This window comes from Mesoplodon bidens (assembly GCF_964165515.1).
Source record: "Mesoplodon bidens genome assembly, chromosome: 2".
Lineage (NCBI taxonomy): Eukaryota > Metazoa > Chordata > Mammalia > Artiodactyla > Ziphiidae > Mesoplodon > Mesoplodon bidens.
Window position 1 is genome coordinate 131,715,672 of NC_138177.1, and position 26,041 is coordinate 131,741,712.

Sequence of the window (26,041 nt, forward strand, 5' to 3'; positions counted from 1 at the left end):
CTCTTAGACTTTCCAGCCTCTAGAACTGTGAGGAAATAACTTTCTTTTGTTCAAGCCACACAGTCTATGGAATTTGTTATAGCAGCCCTATAGTAGACTTATACAAAGGGCAACTACTGAGGAGAAAAATCAATGAGTAAAGACCTAAGGGGAGAGTGGATGGGTATACTGACCAAATGACCAGAATGAGGAAATGTAAATGGTCAGGCTTTGGAGACAGAGAAACCAATGATCAAGTCTCAGTTTTGCTGCTTTATTAGTTGTGTGACCTTAGGCTAGTTACTCAACCTCTCTGAGCTTAAAACTCTTCTTTGTTAAAGGTAGGAAGAGATAATATATGTAAGTACCACCGAACATGCCTGGCATATGGCAGGTACTTTATAAATGTTAGCAATTATTATTATATTATTGTAATAATTGCTGATCATAACACTGGTACTGAGGTAAGACATTAGAGAGATATAGGATGTTCAATGATCTGAATACTTCTTAAAAGTATCCACTAGCTAAAAGATGGTACATATTCTCTATTCTTAGCAATCCTGGACAGCAGTTGCATCTCCTAGAATGCCAGTAATAGAAATCTAATTTTGAACAAGGAAATACTGTTTGCAGAAGAACAGCAGGAACCATGAGAGAAAATGAACATGCAGTTTTGGCATTCATGTGGTCTAAGGAAAGGGGATTTGGGGCATGGCCAGATGTGTCCTTGATCTACTTTCTGCTATGCAAACTTCTATATATTGTGTAATACCCAGCTCAACTGTCACCACCTCCATATATCTTTATCTACAACTCCCCCATTTCTTCTATTATATACCCTCTCCTTTTAGTGTGTTTCTCCCATGAGACTGTGAGCATCTTGAAGACAGGCACATACTACTTGCCACAGTGTCTGGTACATAGTTCAACAAATGCTTTTGAAAGGCATTAATGGGACAAAATAGGAATGCTGACTTTAAAAAGTTCAGAGAAACAGAAAGATGCTAAAATAGGTCTGTAGACTCTCAAAAACAAGACCTGAATTATATACATTTGTAAGAGAGACAGTTCTCCATACTGGCAACAAGACAAGATATAATCATAATGGGGGCTCTGTCTATATCCTTTCCCAGCCAACGGTCATATCAATGTCTTAGATGAGGACCAAATTAATAAGATACAAAGTTGGAAGGTTTTAAGTATGTTAAATGATAGCATCAAATAATATGATAAATTAAACATGTTGAAATATAATAGGAATAGCTTATATCGAGTACTGGGATGTAAAATACTGACCATACAAGTATGAGAAAGGAGAGATGCAGGTAAACGGCAAAAATTATGAGAAACTCACAGGAGATTTAGCTAACTGCAAGTTTTTCAAAAGTCAACAACAAGATGATGCTACCCAGAGACTTAGAACTTTGGTTGCAAGAATAAAAATGCAAAAGAAGGAGGAGATGGTCCTGCTGAATCTTATGTGGTCCAGGTCTACCTGGAGTATTGTGTGCTCACTCCAGGAGGCTACCTCTTATGGGGGAAGGATCTAGAAAACAAGTTAGGAGGAAAAACAATGAAAAGAATGGTAACTGTTTATCCCAAGAAAGGGAAGATTCTGTGGTCAATAATATGATAATGATAATGTACTACCACAGTCATGTATGAACTCTCCTAATCCTTAAGATCATCTCATGAGGTCTAGGTGTCCATATGCCAGGTCCTCTATCTAAGAACAGAAAAGACTCCCAGAGGCTATCTGTCATTTTATTCCAAAGTTCAAAGCAATACTGAAACTAATGAAGACATCTATGTAACAATAAGTTTCATAACAGATTATTGGCATTAATATATTATGACATTGATTCTGACTCGCCTCTTTTCAATGTACTTACAAATTTATCTGGAGATATATTTTGGCTTTCTTTATTAATCATAGGCTATAAAACACTGCTTCAAACACTGCATACACATCTTAGAAGCTTAGAACTAAAGAAAATCTTGAGTCATAATCAAGTCTGAAATGATGGCACACTGCTGCTAAGCTTGTTAAGTGCTCCAGCATTTAACTCTGTCTGTCTCAAAGTTAGAATGTGTAATAATAGGAATTTTTGAATCCTCATTTTATAGATGATGAAACTGGGGCTCAAAGAGGTTAAGTAATTTACTGAAGACCATACAGCTACGGAACACCAGGGCAGGAACCAGGCCAATATGACTACGAAGTCCCAAGAACAGCTTTCATCCACTTTCTGAGAAGGAGTAGACATGGCAGAAAGAGTGAAAACAAAGACCAATTGGCTCAGCATAAGAAAGACCATCCTAACCTTAGGATTCTCAAAAGGAAGAGTAGGGTAGACTTCTATAACGTCACTAAAGAAAGTGTTCATGTAAAAGCTTTCTAACCAGAGAGAAACCATTCATACAGAAGTTTAGTGTAGAATGACATATGAGGCTTTTAGAAGGAGAGCGTCACGAATCAGCTAGAAGGTTGGATTATATTACCTTCTAAGGGTCATTCATCTGGGAGATACTCTGCGTATAGGTTGTGGAGATATAGCTGACTCTGGCACTATATTAATTTGCTGTCCACTCTAGGGCTGGAAATACTGCTCAACTTGATCCAGATTTTGAAAAGGAAGTCTTTACTTATAATATCTTCAAGAAAATATAAGTGCTTCTATCATCCTGGGGAAGGGAAGGCTTTCCTAACCATGACACCAAAGTAAAAAACCATAAAGGAAAAGGATTGATAGATTTGATTTCATAAATTAAAAGTTATCTATATGAAAAGATACACATTCCATAAGCAAAGTTAAAAGCTAAGCTAGTTTTAAAAATGCAGATTTCAAAGCAGTAAACAAAGATATATACACTAATAGAATGAGAATAAGGAATGAATATTCATCAGAGAAAAAAATGGCCACTGAACATAGAAAAATATTCAGCCTTACTTAGTTATCAAAGAAATGAAAGTTAAAATAAAAATGACATAGCATTTTTGCTTTTAAAATTGACAATGACTAAGAAAATGATAATACTTAGTACTAGTGAAAATAAGTAGAATGGTGCATTCTCCTACATTGTTGCTAGGGACTGTAAATATGCAGATGGATTTCTTTAAATTGAAGTATAGTTGATTTACAATGTTGAGTTAGTTTCAGGTGTACAGCAAAGTGATTCAGCTACACACAACACACACACACACACACACACACACATTCTTTTTCAGATTCTTTTCCCTTATAGGCTATTATAAAGTATTGAGTATAGTTCCTTGTGATATACAGTAGGTCCTTGTTCATTATCTATTTTATACATAGCAGTGTGTATATGTTAATCCCAAACTCCTAATTTATATCTCCCCCACCCCTTTCCCCTTTGGTAACCATAAATTTGTCTTCTATGTCTGTGAGTCTGTTTCTGCTTTGTATGTAAGCTCATTTATATCATTTTTTAAGATTCCACATATAAGTGATATCATATATTTGCCTTTCTCTGTCTGACTTACTTCACTTAGTATGATAATCTCTAGGTCCACCCATGTTGCTGTGAATGGCATTATTTCATTCTTTTTTATGGCTGAGTAATATTCCATGGTATGTATGTACCACATCCTCTGTTGGTGGACGTTTAGGTTGCTTCCATGTCTTGGTTATTGTAAATAGTGCTGCTATGAACAATGGGGTCCATGTATCTCATTATCCCAACCTATCCTCCTCCCCATCCCCAGCCCAAACATCCTTTGTTATCAGAATAGACTTTGTAATAAAGGCAAAAACAAAACACCGACAAATAAAAAAAAACAATGTCAGCAACAACAAAAAGCATGGTCTTTGAATAAACACATTACCAAGATTTCACCACTTACTTTCATGGTTCTTTTAACACACACACTTGGTAAGCAGTTGGAGATGATTTCTGATTACTTAGTCGTTCTCGATATAAAAATAAAGACTGGACACGTGGAACAACTCCTACAGAACACCTACTGAACGCTGGCAGAAGACCCCAGACCTCCCAAAAGGCAAGAAACTCCCCACGTACCTGGGTAGGGCAAAGCGGAGAGATTCCCGCACAGAGGAGCGGTGCCGAGCGGCACTCACCAGCCCGAGAGGCTTTGCTCGCCCGCCGGGGCGGGCGGCGCTGGAAGCTGAGACTCGGGCTTCGGTCAGAGCGCAGGGAGAGGACTGGGGCTGGCGGCGAGAACTCAGCCTGAAGGGGGCTAATGTGCCACAGCTAGCCGGCAGGGAGTCCGGGAAAACTCTGGAGCTGCCGAAGAGGCAAGAGACTTTTTCTTCCCTCTTGGTTTCCTGGTGCGCGAGGAGAGGGGATTAAGAGCGCTGCTTAAAGGGGCTCCACAGACGGGCGTGAGTCGCGGCTGAAAGCGCGGAGCCCAGAGACGGGCGTGAGTCGCGGCTGAAAGCGCAGAGCCCAGAGACGGGCGTGGGACGCTGGGGCTGCTGCTGCCGCCGCCAAGAAGCCTGTGTGCGAGCGCAGGTCACTCTCCACACTGCCCTTCCGGGAGCCTGTGCAGCCCGCCGGGGTCCCGGGATCCAGGGGCGGCTTCCCTGGGAGAACGCACGGCGCGCCTTGGGCTGGTGCAACGGCACGCCGACCTCTGCCACTGCGGCTCGCCCCGCACTCCGTGCCCCTCCCTCCCGCCCGGCCTGAGTGAGCCAGAGTCCCCGAAGAGGCTGCTCCTTTAACCCTGTCCTGTCTGAGCGAAGAACAGACGCCCTCCGGCGACCTACACGCAGAGGCGGGGACAAATCCAAAGCTGAGACCTAGGAGCTGTGAGAAAAAAAAAGAGAAAGGGAAACCTCTCCCAGCAGCCTCAGAAGCAGCGGATTAAAGCTCCACAATCAACTTGATGTACCCTGCATCTGTGGAATACATGAATAGACAACAAATCATCCCAAATTGAGGAGCCAGGAGTCAGTGCTGTGCCTCTGAGGTGGGAGAGCCAACTTCAGGACACTGGTCCACAAGAGACCTCCCAGCTCCACATAATATCAAACGGCGAAAATCTTCCAGAGATCTCCATCTCAACACCAGCACCCAGCTTCACTCAACGACCAGCAAGCTACAGTGCTGGCCACCCGATGCCAAACAACTAGCAAGACAGGAACACAAGGCCACCCATTAGCAGAGAGGCTGCCTAAAATCATAAAAAGTCTGCAGACACCCCAAAACACACCACCAGACGTGGACCTGCCCACCAGAAAGACAAGATCCAGCCTCATCCACCAGAACACAGGCACTAGTCCCCTCCACCTGGAAGCCTACACAACCCACTAAACCAACCTTAGCCACTGGGGACAGACACCAAAAACAACGGGAACTACAAACCTGCAGCCTGCAAAAACGAGACCCCAAACACAGTAACATAAGCAAAATGAGAAGACAGAAAAACACACAGCAGGAGAAGGAGCAAGATAAAAACCCACCAGACCTAACAAATGAAGAGGTAATAGGCAGTCTACCTGAAAAAGAATTCAGAATAATGATGGTAAAGATGATCCAAGATTCTATTTCCAAGATCCAAAATCTTGGACATAGAATAGACAAAATGCAAGAAACAGTTAACAAGGACCTAGAAGAACTAAAGATGAATCAAGCATCGATTAAAAACACAATAAATGAAATAAAAAATACTCTAGATGGGATCAATAGCAGAATAACTGAGGCAGAAGAACGGATAAGTGAGGTGGAAGATAAAATAGTGGAAATAACTGCTGCAGAGCAAAATAAAGAAAAAAGAATGAAAAGAACAGAGGACAGTCTCAGAGACCTCTGGGACAACATTAAACGCACCAACATTCGAATTATAGGGGTTCCAGAAGAAGAAGAGAAAAAGAAAGGGACTGAGAAAATATTTGAAGAGATTATAGTTGAAAACTTCCCTAATATGGGAAAGGAAATAGTTAATCAAGTCCAGGAAGCACAGAGAGTCCCATACAGAATAAATCCAAGGAGAAATACGCCAAGACACATATTAATCAAACTGTCAAAAATTAAACACAAAGAAAGCATATTAAAAGCAGCAAGGCAAAAACAACAAATAACACACAAGGGAATCCCCATCAGGATAACAGCTGATCTCTCAGCAGAAACTCTACAAGCCAGAAGGGAGTGGCAGGACATAATTAAAGTGTCCTTTAATGAAGGAGAAAAACCTGCAACCAAGATTACTCTACCCAGCAAGGATCTCATTCAGATTTGATGGAGAAATTAAAACGTTTACAGACAAGCAAAAGCTGAGAGAGTTCAGCACCACCAAACCAGCTTTACAACAAATGCTAAAGGGACTTCTCTAGGCAAGAAACACAACAGAAGGAAAAGACCTACAATAACGAACCCAAAACAATTAAGAAAATGGGAATAGGAACATACATATCGATAATTACCTTAAATGTAAATGGACTAAATGCTCCCAGCAAAAGACACAGACTGGCTGAATGGATACAAAAACAAGACCCATATATATGCTGTCTACAAGAGACCCACTTCAGACCTAGAGACACATACAGACTGAAAGTAAGGGGATGGAAAAAGATATTTCATGCAAATGGAAACCAAAAGAAAGCTGGAGTAGCAATTCTCATATCAGACAAAATAGACTTTAAAATAAAGACTACTAGAAGAGACAAAGAAGGACACTACCTAATGATCAAGGGATCGATCCAAGAAGAAGATATAGCAATTGTAAATATTTATGCACCCAACATAGGAGCACCTCAATACATAAGGCAAATACTAACAGCCATAAAAGGAGAAATCGACAGTAACACAATCATAGTAGGGGACTTTAACACCCCACTTTCACCAATGGACAGATCATCCAAAATGAAAATAAATAAGGAAACACAAGCTTTAAATGATACATTAAACAAGATGGACTTACTTGATATTTATAGGACATTCCATCCAAAAACAACAGAATACACATTTTTCTCAAGTGCTCATGGAACATTCTCCAGGATAGATCATATCTTGGGTCCCAAATCAAGCCTTGGTAAATTTAAGAAAATTGAAATTGTATCAAGTATCTTTTCCGACCACAATGCTATGAGACTAGATATCAATTACAGGAAAAGAGCTGTAAAAAATACAAACACATGGAGGCTAAACAATACACTACTTAATAACGAAGTGATCACTGAAGAAATCAAAGAGGAAATTAAAAAATACCTAGAAACAAATGACAATGGAGACACGACGACCCAAAACCTATGGGATGCAGCAAAAGCAGTTCTAAGAGGGAAGTTTATAGCAATACAATCCCACCTTAAGAAACAGGAAACATGTCGAATAAACAACCTAACCTTGCACCTAAAGCAATTAGAGAAAGAAGAACAAAAACATCCCCAAGTTAGCAGAAGGAAAGAAATCATAAAAATCAGATCAGAAATAAATGAAAAAGAAATGAAGGAAACGATAGCAAAAATCAGTAAAACTAAAAGCTGGTTCTTTGAGAAGGTAAACAAAATTGATAAACCATTAGCCAGGCTCATCAAGAAAAAAAGGGAGAAGACTCAAATCAACAGAATTAGAAATGAAAAAGGAGAAGTAACAACTGACACTGCAGAAATACAAAAGATCATGAGAGATTACTACAAGCAACTCTATGCCAATAAAATGGACAACCTGGAAGAAATGGACAAATTCTTAGAAATGCACAACCTGCCGAGACTGAATCAGGAAGAAATAGAAAATATGAACAGACCAATCACAAGCACTGAAATTGAAACTGTGATAAAAAATCTTCCAACAAACAAAAGCCCAGGACCAGATGGCTTCACAGGCGAATTCTATCAAGCATTTAGAGAAGAGCTAACACCTATCCTTCTCAAACTCTTCCAAAATATAGCAGAGGGAGGAACACTCCCAAACTCATTCTACGAGGCCACCATCACCTTGATACCAAAACTAGACAAGGATGTCACAAAGAAAGAAAACTACAGGCCAATATCACTGATGAACATAGATGCAAAAATCCTCAACAAAATACTAGCAAACAGAATCCAACAGCACATTCAAAGGATCATACACCATGATCAAGTGGGGTTTATTCCAGGAATGCAAGGATTCTTCAATATACGCAAATCAATCAACGTGATACACCATATTAACAAATTGAAGGAGAAAAACCATATGATCATCTCAATAGATGCAGAGAAAGCTTTCGACAAAATTCAACACCCATTTATGATAAAAACCCTGCAGAAAGTAGGCATAGAGGGAACTTTCCTCAACATAATAAAGGCCATATATGACAAACCCACAGCCAGCATCGTCCTCAATGGTGAAAAACTGAAACCATTTCCACTAAGATCAGGAACAAGACAAGGTTGCCCACTCTCACCACTCTTATTCAACCTAGTTTTGGAAGTTTTAGCCACAGCAATCAGAGAAGAAAAGGAAATAAAAGGAATCCAAATTGGAAAAGAAGAAGTAAAGCTGTCACTGTTTGCAGATGACATGATACTATACATAGAGAATCCTAAAGATGCTACCAGAAAACTACTAGAGCTAATCAATGAATTTGGTAAAGTAGCAGGATACAAAATTAATGCACAGAAATCTCTGGCATTCCTATATACTAATGATGAAAAATCTGAAAGTGGAATCAAGGAAGCACTCCCATTTACCATTGCAACAAAAAGAATAAAATATCTAGGAATAAACCTACCTAAGGAGATAAAAGACCTGTATGCAGAAAATTGTAAGACACTGATGAAAGAAATTAAAGATGATACAAATAGATGGAGAGATGTACCATGTTCTTGGATTGGAAGAATCAACATTGTGAAAATGACTCTACTACCCAAAGCAATCTACAGATTCAATGCAATCCCTATCAAACTACCACTGGCATTTTTCACAGAACTAGAACAAAAAATTTCACAATTTGTATGGAAACACAAAAGACCCCGAATAGCCAAAGCAATCTTGAGAACGAAAAATGGAGCTGGAGGAATCAGGCTCCCTGACTTCAGACTATACTACAAAGCTACAGTAATCAAGACAGTATGGTACTGGCACAAAAACAGAAAGATAGATCAATGGAACAGGATAGAAAGCCCAGAGATAAACCCACGGACATATGGTCACTTTATCTTTGATAAAGGAGTCAGGAATGTACAGTGGAGAAAGGACAGTCTCTTCAATAAGTGGTGCTGGGAAAACTGGACAGGGACATGTAAAAGTATGAGATTAGATCACTCCCTAACACCATACACAAAAGTAAGCTCAAAATGGATTAAAGACCTAAATGTAAGGCCAGACACTATCAAACTCTTAGAGGAAAACATAGGCAGAACACTGTATGACATAAATCACAGCAAGATCCTTTTTGACCCACCTCCTAGAGAAATGGAAATAAAGACAAAAATAAACACATGGGACCTAATGAACCTTAAAAGCTTTTGCACAGCAAAGGAAACCATAAACAAGACCAAAAGACAACCCTCAGAATGGGAGAAAATATTTGCAAATGAAGCAACTGACAAAGGATTAATCTCCAAAATTTATAAGCAGCTCATGCAGCTCAATAACAAATAAACAAACAACCCAATCCAAAAATGGGCAGAAGACCTAAATAGACATTTCTCCATAGAAGATATACAGACTGCCAACAAACACATGAAAGGATGCTCAACATCTTTACTCATTAGAGAAATGCAAACCAAAACTACAATGAGATATCATCTCACACCAGTCAGAATGGCCATCATCAAAAAATCTAGAAACAATAAATGCTGGAGAGGGTGTGGAAAAAAGGGAACACTCTTGCACTGCTGGTGGGAATGTGAATTGGTACAGCCACTATGGAGAACGGTATGGAGGTTCCTTAAAAAACTAAAAATAGAACTACCATATGACCCAGCAATCCCACTACTGGGCATATACCCTGAGAAAACCATAATTCAAAAAGAGTCATGTACCAAAATGTTCATAGCAGCCCTATTTACAATAGCCCAGAGATGGAAACAACCTAAGTGTCCATCATCGGATGAATGGATAACGAAGATGTGGCATATATATACAATGGAATATTACTCAGCCATAAAAAGAAATGAAATTGAGCTATTTGTAATGAGGTGGATGGACCTAGAGTCTGTCATACAGAGTGAAGTAAGTCAGAAAGAGAAAGACAAATACTGTATGCTGACACATATATATGGAATTTAAGAAAAAAAATGTCATGAAGAACATAGGGGTAAGACAGGAATAAAGACACAGACCTACTAGAGAATGGACTTGAGGATATGGGGAGGGGGAAGGGTAAGCTGTGACAAATTGAAAGAGCGGCATGGACATATATACACTACCAAACGTAAGGTAGATAGCTAGTGGGAAGCAGCCGCATAGCACAGGGAGATCAGCTCAGTGCTTTGTGACGGCCTGGAGGGGTGGGATAGGGAGGGTGGGAGGGAGACGCAAAAGGGAGGGGATATGGGAACATATGTATATGTATAACTGATTAAATTTGTTATAAAGCAAAAAAAAAGTGGAATAAAACAAATAAAGACTGGAAAAATATATGCAAGTCACTTTACAGTTTACAGCGCACCACATTATCATATTAGGATCTGTGATAATGACCTCAGTGGACATTATTAATTCTGTGAGACAGCTGAGAGCACTGAAGTTCTAAGACGTTAAGTGACCGGCCCAAGGTTATTTTAGTTAGTGGCCAGGCCAGGGCTCTTACTTGGGTTAGGGGTTGAGGCACTAAGTAAAAATAGTCCTGGTGTGGAGATGTCAAATCCATTTTTATAGCCCTCACATCACTAGCAGTAAAGAAGAGTAGCAGGATAAAAGCTTATCAATGTGTCTATTTTATTTATTTTGAGTTTTCTTACTTTTATTTAGGTAAAATTCACATACTGTGAAATGAACCATTTTAAAGTGAATTACAAAATTCAGTGTCATTTAGTACATTCACAATGGTACACAACCACCACTTCTATCTAGTTCCAAAATATGCACCGCATCCCAAAGAGAAACCCCAGACTCACTATGCAGTTGCTCCTTATTCCCTTTCACCCCAGCCGCTGGCAATCACCTATTCGCTTTCTATCTCTAGGCACTGAACTATTCCGGATTTTTTTACATGAATGGAACATGGAACATTTTGTATCTGACTTCTTTCACTTAGTATAACATTTTCGAGGTTCATCCACTTTGTCGCATGTATCAGTATTCCATTCCTTCTTACGGCTGAATAATATTCCACTGTATGTGTACACCACAATTTGTCAGTGTAGTCATCCACTAATGGACATTTGGGCTGTTTCCACCTTCTGGCTATCATAAATAGTGCTACTAAGAACATGTAAGTACATGTAAATATTTGTTTGAGTACCTGTTTTCAATTCTTTGGGGGTCTACATGGGTTTCCTTATTTTCTTACATATTTTACGTATATCTAACTACAAGAGTACAGGATATTTATTAAAGAAAATGTAGAAATTAAAGGAAAAACACAAATAAGAAAAATCGCCTAAGGGTAATTAAAAATATCCTCCTCCAGAAAGGATATTCTATAAACTTATAACCCAATTTTTTCTTTCCTCCCAATAAACATGGATTATTAGTTTAGAACTAGGCAATAAGGCCTTCAGCAGGCAGTGAATATGGACTTTGAGAATCTGGACTTCGTAGTCAGAAAAATCTGGATCTGAATCCTAGTTCTGCCATTTACTAGCTGAGTCACTTTACGTCTCTAAGCTTGTTTCCATGGCTAGAAAATGGGCATAATCGTACCTACCTCACAGGGTTTTGATGGCACATTAAATGGGATGGCATTGTGAGTAAAATGTCTCGTACAATGCTTAGAACAGAACAGGCATTTAGGAAGGATTAGCTGGAATAGTACTTCCCACACAGGGATTTGCTAATACCACCAGGAAGTGAGGTTCGTGAGAGAGGAACTTTGTGTTTTCACCACTCTGTCTTTAGCACTGTGCCTGGTGCACAGTTGGTACTCTATAAGAACCCGTTGAATGAATAAGTGTATATAGGTGATGGGAAAAGGATTCGAGACCTGGGAAGGATCTCCAGGAAAACACAGCTTGCTGAGTTCAGAAGACAAGTAAAGGCCATGGATAGAGAGAATTCTTGCAAGTCAGCTGGAATTCTACACAACCATATTCCAATGACTGGAGTGGATCAGGACTGACTTAGGGCCCCCAAAATGAAATCATTTGCAGAAAATAAGTTAGTCTTAGTTGCAGCAACTGGGGTCAAAGCTAGGAGCCCTCTGAGGCATGTGGTGAGTCGAACTTCCTAAGCTGCTGGACCCAGCTAAGGCTCAGAGCATTTTTTCAAAGCAAATGAAGCATTTGATGGAATAAACCCAAGCAAAGAGATATTTAAGCATGGGGCCTTGACAGGAACTGCCCTGAAGTAATATCGCTTGGAACTAAGGAGATGATTAGTGAGCTTCTCAGGGCCCTACAGGAAATCTTGCCTGGCACAGGAATGCACAAATTTCCAACCTTGTCTAAGAGCAGTTTCCCCACACTTCACTGCCTCAGAATGATGTTCGTAATGGGTTGCAGAGCTCACTGCCTGCTGAAGGCCTTATTGCCTTCCTCCTATTGTGGGTCCTTATCCCAAGCAAGGACTTGCCCTGTTTCTAGACTGACTTCTCCTAAAGTGCAGGAGGGCTAAAATGGAGTTGTAGACATGTAACCTCCCAAGAAACTGGCCAGAAAAAATGCAGTGCTGACCCCTACCTCAGGTGGCTATTAGCTGGGCCTAGTGAGGGAGGGTGTGAGAACCTGTTGCTCCAGGGTAACTGTCTGTTTTTATACAGCTATGTTTTCATACTTCTCCTTTAAAGCACCTATCACTGCTTCAATTAAATGATTTTTAGTATATGTGCATGTGTAAAATTAATTGTTAAAGTCTCTCTCTTCCACTGAATTTAGGGTATCTGAAGGCAGGACTGTTTCTGTTTTGTTCACTATTACATCTTCAGACCCTAGAAGAGACCTTGTCCACAGTAGGATGCAATATACATTTGTTGAGTAAATGAATCTAAGATATTTTATTACAAATTTCAGTTCAGTTTGGAGGCAATCAACTATATTGGGTAAGGACATGTGTTTGAATTCTGGTTTCACAGCTTCGTGACTTTTGGCAAATTGTTGAAACTGCTTTTATTAGTTTCCTGGTGTTGCTGTGGCAAATTACTACAAACGCGGTGGCTTAAAACAACAGCAATTTATTTTGACCCAATTCTGGAGGCTACAGTCTAAAAGCAGGCAGAACCCTGCTACCTCTGGGGACTCTAGGCAAGAATCCATTCCTTGCCTCCTCCACTTTCTGGGGGCTGCCCTGACATTGCTGGGCTTGTGGCACCATCACTCCAGTCTCTGTCTCCATCTTCACATCACTGGCTCCTCTGTGGGTCTGTATGAAATCTCCCTCTGCCACTGTCTTCTAAGGATACCTGTAGACAGTTAGGGTCCACCCAGATATGTAAGGTGATCTCATCTCAAGATCCTTACCATCATTTAATTACACCTGCAAACAGCCTTTTCCTAAATAAGATAAAGTTCACAGGATCTGGGGATTAGGACACGGACAGCCCATTACATTTGTCTAAGGCTTGGTCTTTTCATCCATAAAACAGATGTACTATCTCTTAGAATTGTTATGAGGATTAAATACAACAACACATGTAAATCACTGTATGTGTTCATGGCACATTAAAAAACTCTCAATATTTGGCAACTGGTAATAGCTGATATTACTTCATAAGGCAGGAAAGTATTACTCCTCATGGCCGCATAAAAAAAGTGATGGAGGTACACCAACTCATTCAGACATTTTCAGAAGTATGTCAAATCAGTATCAGTATCAATCTATCTATCTCTATATTTATTTAATCAGGGCTGGGACCTAGCTCAGCCCTCTTACCTATGTCATTACATTCGTACTCATGACAACCCTGGCAGATGAAAAAAAAACAAAAAACCCCCCAAAAAAGTAAAGCTCAATTTTTGAGAACTTGAGTTAGCCACAGCACTCAAATATAAACCAAGGACTTCTCACTCCAACCCCTGTTCTTTTTTCTATATTACTTCAGAAAATTAAGGACAGAAATGGAGAAAGTTTCAACCATCTGTACCTGGATAAATCACTTGTTGGAACACCACGGTAAGACTACAGGGTAGATTAACCTAGAACTCTGTAATAGTGGCTCTCAAACTTTGCTGCACATTAGAATCACCTGGAGAGCTTTAAAATCCCTCAAATCCCAGATTGTATAGAAGAACAGTGAAATAAGAATGGGGGGGGTGGGGGCGGAATGGGGAATAGACCCAGGCATTAGTAATTTTTAAAATTCCACAGGTGATTCCAATCACAGCTGAGGTTAAGACCTACTGCTCTATCAGTGGGCCTCAAACTTTGGTGAGAATCAGAATCATCTGGGAAGTCAGTAAAAATACAGAGGCTTAGAGTCTAGTCTGCTTCAATGAGCCTGGGTCTCTTCAGGTGATTCTGAGACCAGCAGTGTTAGAGGACTGTGACTCTAAAGTACCTTTCAACTCTGATGTTCTGATTTTTCGCACTCACTCATTTATTTATTTATTCAAATACCTGTACTAGAGTTAGAGCTACAGGGATGCAGAAGAAAGACCTAATTCCTGATCTCAAGACGTTCACAGCCTGGCAAGCTGTTCTCGTGGCTCTCAAAGCACTCTCCACAGTGCCCTTCCAGGTTGACCCTCCTGCTAGAATGGGTGAGCCGTGAGGGCTTTGCTTGACATGAAGAAGATGCTTAATGCATATTTCTTGCAAGAAAGAAGAAGGGGAGAGAGAAAGAAAATATACACGGAAATCAGCATCCCCCAGCAGCGTGGTGGGCAGAACCACTTCCTCCACAGAGTAGATGTGATTTCCTGTAGGGGCAGGTGGGGTCAGGAAAGGTTTCTTCCAAGTGATGAATCTGTACAGGGTCTTTAAGGATGACAAAAGGGTGGGGAGGGTACTCTCATCATAGCAAACAGCAGAGTTTGCACAGCGGCCTGAAATAGGATGGGGAACAATAAGCGGTTGGTTCTCAAGCACAGCAAGCAAGAGTGGAGGGGGCAGAGTGCTGGAGGCTGAGGCAGGAGCCAGAGGGCACTTTGTATACAATCTCTTCTCCCTCCCTTGTCAAGAGGCCTCTAAGTCCAAAAGTCCCTGTGAGTCTTTGAGCAAGGGTTGACCAGAGCCAGAGCCATAGGCCCAGGACTACAAAGGCCTCCTATAATCCCTGTGAGCAGGACTTTAGTCCACAAGTTTCTAGAAGCACCCTGAGGCCAAACTCCAAAGCTATTTCTGAAGTGGGTACTCAGGGAGGTTCTCTTGGCAGGCAGCTTTAAATCCAAACTAAGATACCAGGCAAGGACAAAGCTTGCCTGGGAGCATCGAGAAATGCCCTTTCTGCTGCTTCCTGATTATTTATGAGTCCAAGATTGTGCCTTGTCTTTGCCAGGAATCACTGAAGATGGTACCAAGGGAGTAAGGAATCTGAGACCCATGATGGGAGGTAGATAAATCTCTATCCTGATTCTAAATGGTAAAAACAGGAGCATAAACATTTCCAAGCTTGTTCGATTGCCCCTCTATCTCAACTGGGTGGTGCTTGCCGGGAAGGGGGAGCTCTGTGCTCCCCACTCAGCTAAGCTTGGCCATTTGCAGAACACCCTTGGGCCCCAGGCCTCTACGTTGAAGGCCCCACTGACAACAGCACACAGGGGAGGGGAGGGAGGGCTGCTGGGAGGGACCGGTACCAAGGGCTGGAGCTAGAGCTGGAATGATGGGCTGGATGGAGTACTGAGTGGGGAGGCTGACCCTCTCTGCCCCAGTGGTGGCGCCCAATGGCCAACTCCTCCCCTTGGAGCAGGCTTTGAAGAATCAAGATTGACCATAAATGTTCGTTTCCCCTCCATTTTATGACAAAATTGCATAGTTCTCATCTTGGCGGTTCCCTTCCCTAAAGTGAATGGACTTGTCAAGTAAAGAGGATTAACAAGAGTCCTGGAGAGAGCAGCTTGGTTGAAGAGGAAATGATTTCCATGTCACGTGCTTCCATGCTGGGTTCCAGGCAAAGGGACTGAAAGCTTGTTGTGAGTTAGTGAGGGATAAAGTAGACACAGCAGAGCTGGCAAGAAGCTCCCCTGCTTTCTTATCAAGAAGGGATTTTTCTCACTGCTTCCAGACCTAGACCAGATTTTTTTCTTTCTTTTTAAAATCACTATAAAGGAAAAGGAAACTAACTTTGGATGATCAGGAAAAGCTTATCTGAGGAGATGACAATTACGTCAAGATCTGAAGGAGGGGAAAAGCAAGAGAAAGGGGATTCTGGGTAGTGCCCTTGGTCAAGAAAGCACTTGGCTTGCTAGAGGAACATAAAGGAAGCCAGTGTGGCTGGTGGAGCATAGCCAGCAGGAAAGAATAGTGCAAGGTGAAGTCTGAGAGATAGAGGCAACACTGGATCATCAGGGCCCTGTTTGAATATACCCAACTACTGCCCTGAAGCTGGGGTTTCCTGACTTGTTCTGGGGTCCCATTGCTGTCATTTATGTAATCATTATCGAAGTATAAATCTTTTGTGCTTTGGACTTCTAACCTACAAAGTTTTTCTGCACAGGAGGGAGATTACTTGAGATATTGCCTTTCTCTGAGAGTTAACAATCAGCTTAGAATCAATAATGCTTATCCCTTACACATAAAGTACTTGATATATTTTTAAGCATCACACACACACAAAAAATCAGTTTTCAAAAAATTTCTTTTAATAAAAAGCAGTTCCTAGAATGTTAAACCTCGCATAGATATGAGAACATGTCCTCATGTTGCAAGTAGGAAACACAGGTTAGATTTATCTGAAGTTCTAGCTGTTGTTTCATTAGAGAAGTACCTTTTTTTTTTTTTTTTTTTTTTGCCGTACGCGGGCCTCTCACTGTTGTGGCCTCTCCCATTGCGGAGCACAGGCTCCGGACGCGCAGGCTCAGCGGCCATGGCTCACGGGCCCAGCCGCTCCGCGGCATGTGGGATCTTCCTGGACCGGGGCACGAACCCGTGTCCCCTGCATCGGCAGGCGGACTCTCAACCACTGCGCCACCAGGGAAGCCCAGAGAAGTACCTTTGAATAGAATTATAATGCAGGTGACATGTGTAATTTTTAATTGTTTAGTAGCCACATTAAAAGGATCAAGTAAAATTAATTTTAATAATATATTTCATTTAATTCAATATATGAAAAATTATCTTTTAACATATAATCAATATAAAAATTATTAATAAGATATTTTAAGTCCTTTTTCAATGGAATAAGCCACTGAAATCTGGTATGGGTTTTACAGTCACACTAATCTCATTTTGGACTGGACACATTTTAAGTACTCAACAGCTACAGGTGGCTACCATAATGGACCTGCAGCACTGATGCCTCCCAGAACAAGAATTGATAACTCCCTTTTTACAGATGAGAACACTGAGGCCCAGAGCTTAAGTGACAGGTCACTGACCTGGTTGTGCACTTGAGCTGGGACTAGAATCTAGGTTCTTTGTCAAGTGCTCATTCACTGGGTCATACTACCCTCCCCTTGGGAATAAGAAGGGGTGGGGGTAAGAGAACTGCCTGAAATAAGCAACTATCTGTTCTAGAGACTGTGGTGGGACTTTAGACTCTATTTTACGCTTTGGAGTGATACCACTTCTCCCATTTTCCATATAAGGTTACAGAGGCTCCAAGTGCTTTTGCGATTAATAGTGGCAGTATGATATCAGTCCTTTAAAGAAAACGATGCCATCAATATTAAGAAGACATTGCATAAGGCCAAAGGCTGCTGAACTTGGGCTGTTTTAAACACCACAAAGCTACCCCCAGCAATTCCCCCAGAAATTCCTCCAACCAGCTACCAGTCCCAGGAGGACTACTCTGTAGCTTGCCAAGTACCAAGTCTCTAGTCCATCCCACTCTTAACCCTACACCTACTGTCCCTGCTCCTGAAACATACTATTAGGGGTACAAAGAAAGGACTCAGCTGTCCCATGAGGACTAGCTGTGAACAAAGCTCCAAGGTATAGACCAGTCAATGCTATTTAAATAGACTCTTTATGTACCAAAGACAAATCAAGTAACAGAGGTGGGGGGGGGGGACAAGAGGAAGTAACCACTCCTGAACTAGAAAACCTGGTCACAACCCTTGATGGTGAGCTAAGGGGTTGAGGCCAGCACGTATCTGTCTATTGCGACCATGCAAGCGGCTGTCCTAAGGCACAGCACACACGCAACCCACAGATGTGTTTGTTGGCCAGGAAAACAATCTTAGGTGATAGAGATGAAGGCCTCTGCTCCACAGGTGAGCAAAAGGAAGCTCAGAGTCATAGTAACTCCAGAGTTCATGCTCATAAGAACCTTGCTACATGCTTCCCTACCATGTGTAAAGCTCTGAGCTGGTAGAGAAAGCCAGCTCTTAAAAAAGCAGAGCAGGACGAAAATACCCCCAAATCTAGTCTGTCAGCACAGAGAACTGTTTGCAGTTGGAAAGAGGCCTCAGTATTTTTTTAAGTTGTAGGCTCCCTCCCTTTCTGCTACCTACGGGTGCAATTTCCAGTGCTTTCTCCAAAAGAAACATTTGGCTTTCTATAGAGAACCTCAGAGACCTCATGTGACTGAAAGTGGAAGAGGGGGAAAGAGGCCCTCATCATGCCCCACCCCGAAACCTCCACAGGGAAGCTGAGGTTGGGCCCCTGTAGATCGATTTATTTTAGGAGGCACTTGCTTCTGAAGCATTTGTTTCAGAAATTACCCCCATGCCCCGTCAATAGTAGCTTTCAACGGCTCTTCCCGGGTGGCCTTGTCTCTTTTAAATTTCATTTCCTGTTGGAAAGGATAAACAGGTAACTGTTTAATGCCACTGACTGGACTCATTTAACAGAAAACCAGGACCAGCGTGAGGCTGGGGAGCCAGAATGGGATTGATGGGTGGAACAGAGCAGGTCGGTGAAGAGAAAGGCATTAAAGAATACCAAGTGACGGACTTTTATTTTACTGCTTCTCCATGTGAGGGAAATTGTCCCACTGGAGGAGGGATATGAATGCAGGGGAGACAGTGCAATCAACTGCCATGTTGGACATGGATCCCTGGACTTGGTGTGGAGGCCTTGGTGGGAATCCTGGCACCACCACTCGCCAGCTATGCCCTTCAGCCGAGTCCTTTAACCCTCATGAGCCTCAGCTGCCTATCTGTTCTGCTGCCCACGGTGGTGTGAATTCAAATGATGCCTTCACATGCTCAGTAAGGGCCTCACACCTAGTAGGAATTCACACTAGTTGGCACAGATGGCACTGGAACCCCTACCATTTAACACATTTTCCACTACACACCAGGCACTTGGTTGGGCAATAAGAGCTGCCAATGCAGAGAGACCTGACTTTAAAGAGACGGGCACAGAATCGATGATGTCAGTACAGTCTGGTAAGGATTCTGAGCAAGACAGACATGGGGTCACATGGTACCCCACATATTAAATGTTTCGGGGTACTGTTGATGGCATGGTCAATGGGGTTGATGAAAGGATTCGTAATTATCTGCCTCTCCCTCTAGAATGCAAGGTCCATCAAAACGGGAACACTGGTGGTCTTATTCAGCACCATGCCCATTAGAAGCGCTGCGGGGAGAAGGGGATGAGGCAATGTGTAAGGTGATGCTTAAATAAAGGAGTCAGCCAAGTGAAGAATAAGGTTAAGGACAATACAATCAAAAGGAACTGTATGAAAAAGGCAGAGAGACTGGAAGTAAAGAAGGATATACTTAGGGAATTAGAGAGGCGGGTTGTTGAAACAAAGAGTACAAAGTATGGAGTGTAGGGGTGAGGTGAGAGGACCTGGCAAGGGTAAGACCATAGAGAACCTTTATACCAAACTAAATATGGTGCTGATGTGGGTGAACAGCCATGTGGGGGAGGCCAGAGTGGGTGGCTGCTGACATGGGCTGATTTTACAGGATCTGAAACATTCACTCCAACCCTAATATACGCTTTCCTTACAAGCCTGCCAAAATACCAATGATTTTTTTTTTTAACTACCAAGCCCAAAGTAATAACCATATTAACCAAAAACAGCTGTTACTTCTTAACTAATTAGTTTATCAGATTTGTTAGCCAGATCAATTTTCACAACCACCATGTGAGGTAGGTACTGTTATTATCTCACAAATGAGAAGACCAAAGCACTGAGAGGTGGAGTGGCTTGCCCAAAGTCACACAGCATGCAGGTAGCAGAGTCAGGATTCAAACTTAGTCACCTTGGCTCCAGGGCCCATTCTCTGAACTACCATATTATCTTCAATCTGTCTTCTAGTTCGCCATTTCTCTCTTCAGCTGAGTGCAGCCACTGTTTAACCCGCTTGATGAATTTTTAATTTCTATAACTCTATTTTTCAATTATAGAATTTCTATTTAGTTCTTGTAAAATGTCTACTTTTTGGTCATATTATCATGTACTTGGCCTATGGTTTCTATTTCCTCTTTCACCAGGAAACATTTTAAACATACCTACTCTCTCAAATCGGTCTATTGCTTTTAGTTCCTAAGATATGAACTTCTCCATGTGTTTTGTCTGACCCTCACTAATGGTGGCTTTTTTTCCCTCTCTTGAACACACTATAATATTTAAAATTACTTAACATCAGGAGTTCTGTTGTTTTGTGGTTTTGAGTTTTTAAATTTTGTTTTTGGTGGGAGACCCATACGTGCTGGGCTGTTGAGATGTTTTTTGACAATGATTTTTGGCTTTAGGCTGTCCCCTGTCAGGATCTCATAGTTTAATCAATTCCAGACCAAGTTTTTACATTATCTTCTTGGTTTGTGGCTTGTGCACTATAAGAGAAGTATACCAACCCCATACCCATGGAGAACACAGGTTGGGGTTTTGATTTCTTGTGGGTGATCCCAGTGGCCCAGGGTGGTTGATAGACTTCCATACCAGATCCTTGGCAGAATTTTCCTTATTTCATGCTCAGGTCTGTCATTCCTCATTGACAGCCTTGGAAAGGAGTTTGTTTCCTATGGCCTCAGCTCTCATCCCTATAGGATTCTGAAACTCCAGCCCCTAAGAACCATACATACTTCCCATGTTTTCATAGGACCTTTTGTTTCATTCCTTCCCACTGAACACTGCTTGTTCTTCAATTCTGGCACCTGGAGATTCCTCCTTTCTGCATACAAGCCTGGTGATGGATTTTTTTTTTTCCCTTGTGTATTTACACTAGCATCTCTCTGTGATTGGGAGGAATGTCCCTTGACAACTCAATCTGACCAGAAAGTTTTTCTTATGCCTTTAGATATCAGTCCTTCTCTCTTGGTTCTGAGTTCATGGAGGACAGAGACCTTGGTCTGACTCAGAATCATCTTTTTTTGTTTTGTTTTTTTGGGTGCGTTGGGTCTTCATTGCCGCACTCGGGCTTTCTCTCTAGTTGCGGCGAGCAGGGGCTACTCTTGGTTGCAGTGTGTGGGCTTCTCATTGCGGTGGCTTCTCTTGTTGCAGAGCATGGGCTCTAGGCGCGTGGGCTTCAGTAGTTGTGGCACGTGGGTTCAGTAGTTGTGGCTCATGGGCTTAGTTGCTCTGCGGCATGTGGGATCTTCCCGGACCAGGGCTCGAACCCGCGTCCCTTGCATTGGCAGGTGGATTACCACTGCGCCACCAGGGAAGTCCCTGATTCATCTTTTGATCCTGAGTCTTCGGACTGTGCCCAGATCAGAGTCAGAAGCAATAAAGAATTGATCAAAATGAGTGAATAAATGAATCAATCAGCTTTCGCTTTCATTCTAAATGGGAAGTAAAGACCACATACTAATTATCTTCTAGAGAAAGAAGACACCAAGAACCCCTGGAAAGCCATCCATGCTCTCTGGAAGGCCATGCTAAACAATCAAAGGAGTTTGGGGACTGCCTTAGTTCCACCCTTTGGCCAGTAGGTTCTACTACTTGACACTACGTGACGCTACTTTCTTGAAGGGCAATAGCTTTTAATTACAGTGCTGGTCTGCTAGAAATTCAAAGTCTGGCAGGCTAGGTAGTTGACTGGTGGCTCTGCTGCCTTTTTAGCACATACTGATGTCCTTCTAGAGCCGTAACTGGAACTTGATCAGTAACAGGTAGTGTGCAATGATATAATTTTTCCTGTTGGTGCTATTAGGAGCTTGCCAAGTAAGTTCACATACTTGAAAGCCCCTGGCACACTGCATGGCATGGAGTAGGCACTGCTTTAACATTAGTATGCTTTATTTCTTCTTTTCCATTAAAAAAAAATCCACGAATATTTGTTGAAAAACTACTGCCTCCTAAGCATTGTGCTTGGTGCTGGAGATGGAGAGGCATAACATGCAGTCCCTGTTTTAATCCTTAATTAGAAAAAGAATGTCCAGATCAAATTTGACAATAAAAAATGATCCTAAATGTCCTTTGATTTAAGGTGAAAAGACGTCTCACCTCATCCTGCCACCCTAAAATGCCTAAAGAGCATAACCAGCAAAGTAAATTTGCCCATTACTGTTTTATAAAGTAACATTCTCTTTCCTCAGAGAGGAAATCTAACTCCCAGTGAATACATGAGCAGACAAAAGACAGCTGATCATAAAAGGCAATTTTTTTTTTTTTTTTGGTGGTACGCGGGCCTCTCACTGTTGCTGCCTCTCCCGTTGTGGAGCACAGGCTCCGGACGCGCAGGCTCAGCGGCCATGGCTCACGGGCCCAGCCGCTCCACGGCATGTGGGATCTTCCCGGACCGGGGCACGAACCCGTGTCCCCTGCATCGGCAGGCGGACTCTCAACCACTGTGCCACCAGGGAAGCCCAAAAGGCAATTTTTGACAATGACTTTTGAGCTCCTTTTATCGCTATAATCCCAGAACATAAAATCATGCCTGAACTAAAGTAGAAACTCAGTAAGATTGTTGACTGTATCTGTATATATATATATATGGATGTGGCCCATCCATCTATATGACTACAGTGTGACTCACCTGTCATTCCATACATATTTATTGAGGATTTCCTATGAATGAGAGTCTCCACTAGATTTTTTAATAGAGACAGGAAAAAAAAAAAAAAAAGAACAAAATAGATATCCTACCTACAAGGAATTTCCAGGTTTAAGGGTGAGATAGACAGGTATGTAAATCACCATGATATAACATAGAAAATGCTAAGAGAAGAACAGAGAAAAAGACTATGGGGGTTCCAAATACAGAAAGGCCACTTCCCGCTGAGGGATTAGATAAGACTGTGGCTAATATAGACTATATGCTCAGACTTAAAGGAGAAGTAATTTGTTGCCCGGTAGAGGGGAGAGAATGGGGACTGGCCAGGAACGAAGGGCAATTCAGATGGAAAGAACAGCTTAGACAAAAGTAGAGAAGCAAAAAAGCACAGGACATATAAGATGAAATAGAAACCGGGCTGGAGATGCATAAAAGGGCATAAAGGGGACTAAAGAGAAATAAGCCTGAAGGGTAGGATGAGCCAATTTCAGGGATTCTGTATGTGTCCTGATTTATCTTCCAGGACATAGGATCTCTACAGAATAGACAGTGCTTAGCATACGGCAGGACTTAATTAATACTACAACAGACTCATAGCAGGAACCCGTTCTCCACGTGCACACAGGAAGCTGCCATCTGTATGCACAGGCAATTACAAACATTCCAAATACTCTGCCCTGAACCCTGCAAGCACATCAAATACTCACTGTAAAAGGTCACCCAGCAAACAGCTCTGATCAGTCCTGGCTCAGGCAGAATCAAATCCTCTAAATAAGATCCACTAGATGCAGTGTCAGGAAGGTCAGAAACTACCCTTTTTCACATCTTGAAGCATTTTTACCATGTGCAACATTTTAGGGGAAGAAGGAAAAGGAAAGAGAGAGAGAGAGAGAGAGAGAGAGAGAGGAAAAAAAAAAACCTTTCCAGAAATAATAGAATTCCAAGTAATTAAATGTTAAATGATCACAGTAAGCAGGGAATTTATTTTGGCCCCCGCCTCCTTCTAGTGATCTAAAAAGCAGTTGATTTCAAAGACAGCCATGCCAGGAGTAAACCTGGCATTTCATGCCTCCCCTTCTCCACCTCCACCCCTACGTGTCCCCACTGTGTACCTCTGTCGAGCTCACTTGAAATGTTCCATGATGAGGTAGGCACTAAGTCAGCAGTGACTGACAATTCTGTTTCTGAAAAGAAAAAGAAGGGAGGGGAAAAAGACAAGGGCAATATTAAATATAGTAACTTATGGGCTGTTAGAAGCATTACAGGAGATTTCCAAAGGCCCTGCCTTCCAAGAGAAGCCACGCGGTCCCATAGCTTAGTACACTTGAATGTCTGCTCTACTTGCCAGGCAGAGGTGCCTGCATTATAGAGGCTATCCAGACAAACACACTGGAGGCCAGATTCCAAGTTTTTTTTCTTTAAAGCTCAGGCTTGAAAATTAAAATACAAATATTTCATTGACGAAAAACCAAACCTACAAAAATGACCAAATACCATCAAACACAAACTCTTCCTTTTCTTGTGAGAAGACACGTCTTACATTAATATAGTCAATAGTCTTCCCATGAAACACGAGAACAGCATTGTTCCTGCTGCTGGCTTCATTTGTGTTTGTGAATTCATAGCATTTCTATTAATAGAGAAATCGATTTCTCTATATTGAAACCTTAAGTCAAGACAAATGAAAGCTAAATAGTTGAATATGGAGAGTCATTCGTGGTTCAAAGATAATTTTCAAAACCACTCTAAATTAAAGCAAACGTGCAAACCAAGAGTCTAAGGGACATGATACACTATTAAAATTTTAAAACTCTTCAGTGATATACTGTAATATACAAATGATGTCTTTGTTTTTGAAAATTTAACCCATGACACCATCCTACTAGCACATTCTAATAGGATTACACTAACCAATTGTTAGGTTACACACATACATGCACGCAGACACACATACACACTCACTGCATTACAGAACTTTAGTGCTAGGCAGGATCTCAGAGAGCCCAGAGCCTGGGTCGTTAGATCTGTGGCACCCATGCCATCACTTCCCCTTCCTTCAGACATCATTAGTCAATTATGGCCCTTTTTGCTTATTAAACCTGGGGTCTGCCTTACAGCCTTTTCAACACAGTGCTCTAGGTAGTCACTGAAAATGGATCTGTGTTGGAATGCAAGATAAACTTTAGTAAGTGGCAGAACTGGATTCACATCCAGGTCTGCTTGACTTCACCACACACATACCTCCTGGCAGCCCATGCTGCCCAGTCCTCAAGTCTATGAAACTGGACTTGTTTTTCACCATACCTCTCTCTGGCTTCACCTTTTCACCTAGATAAGCATACTCTCTACATTTCCTTATTTACTGATGGGGACCGTCTGCCACATGGCCATAGAAGCCACAACCCGTCATCAGTGAGCTTTGCCAAGGACAGGATGTTTACCCACTGAGACCTTGCAGAGGCCACTTCTAGCTTGTCTACTGGGTCTCCAATCAACCTGCCACGTACAGCAGAGACAAAAGGTTGTTTGGTTTGTGCAGGCCTCCTTGGCTTGTCTCTTCCCCTGTTCAGGTGGGAAAAGAAAGCAGGTGGGAAAGAAAGTACACAAACCACACGTACCCTTCCCACCCCAAACAGCCCCAGTCACCTGCTACATCCTGAGCCAACAACAGCATAGATTCTTTTAAGGGGAACTGAAGTCAGATGAGCAGTATGGCAGGGATCTTACAGCACAGAGAATTCCAAAATATGAAGCCAAGAAGGAAAATCTGCCCAGGTAAGAAAGATACTTAGCACAAAACCATGATGGAAGACAGTGCTTCTGTTATCAACCACTTGTCCTTGGAATGGGTATTTCATGCAGGTGATTTCACGAGGAAGTGCTAATTGTCTACATTTTGGAACCCTCCATGTGTGATTCCAGCTGCAACTCCACGCTGACCCCCATCCTCCTGCCACCCACTTTGGCTCTTTGAATAAAGCCCCCTTGTCGGCAGTATTTTG

General features: G+C 41.9%; 1 protein-coding gene across 3 annotated transcripts in view; it reads right to left on the bottom strand.

The window, feature by feature from the left end:
• The window catches only part of ROR1 (receptor tyrosine kinase like orphan receptor 1), a gene marked incomplete at its 5' end in the record, with an annotated part of 414,976 nt that overhangs the window by 162,292 nt on the left and 226,643 nt on the right, over positions 1–26,041 (bottom strand). For all 3 annotated transcript variants that reach the window (XM_081217100.1, XM_081217102.1, XM_081217101.1), the window contains one exon: positions 24,152–24,223. In XM_081217100.1, the coding sequence (XP_081073226.1) occupies positions 24,152–24,223 (72 nt within the window). The remainder of the gene's footprint in view (positions 1–24,151; positions 24,224–26,041) is intronic.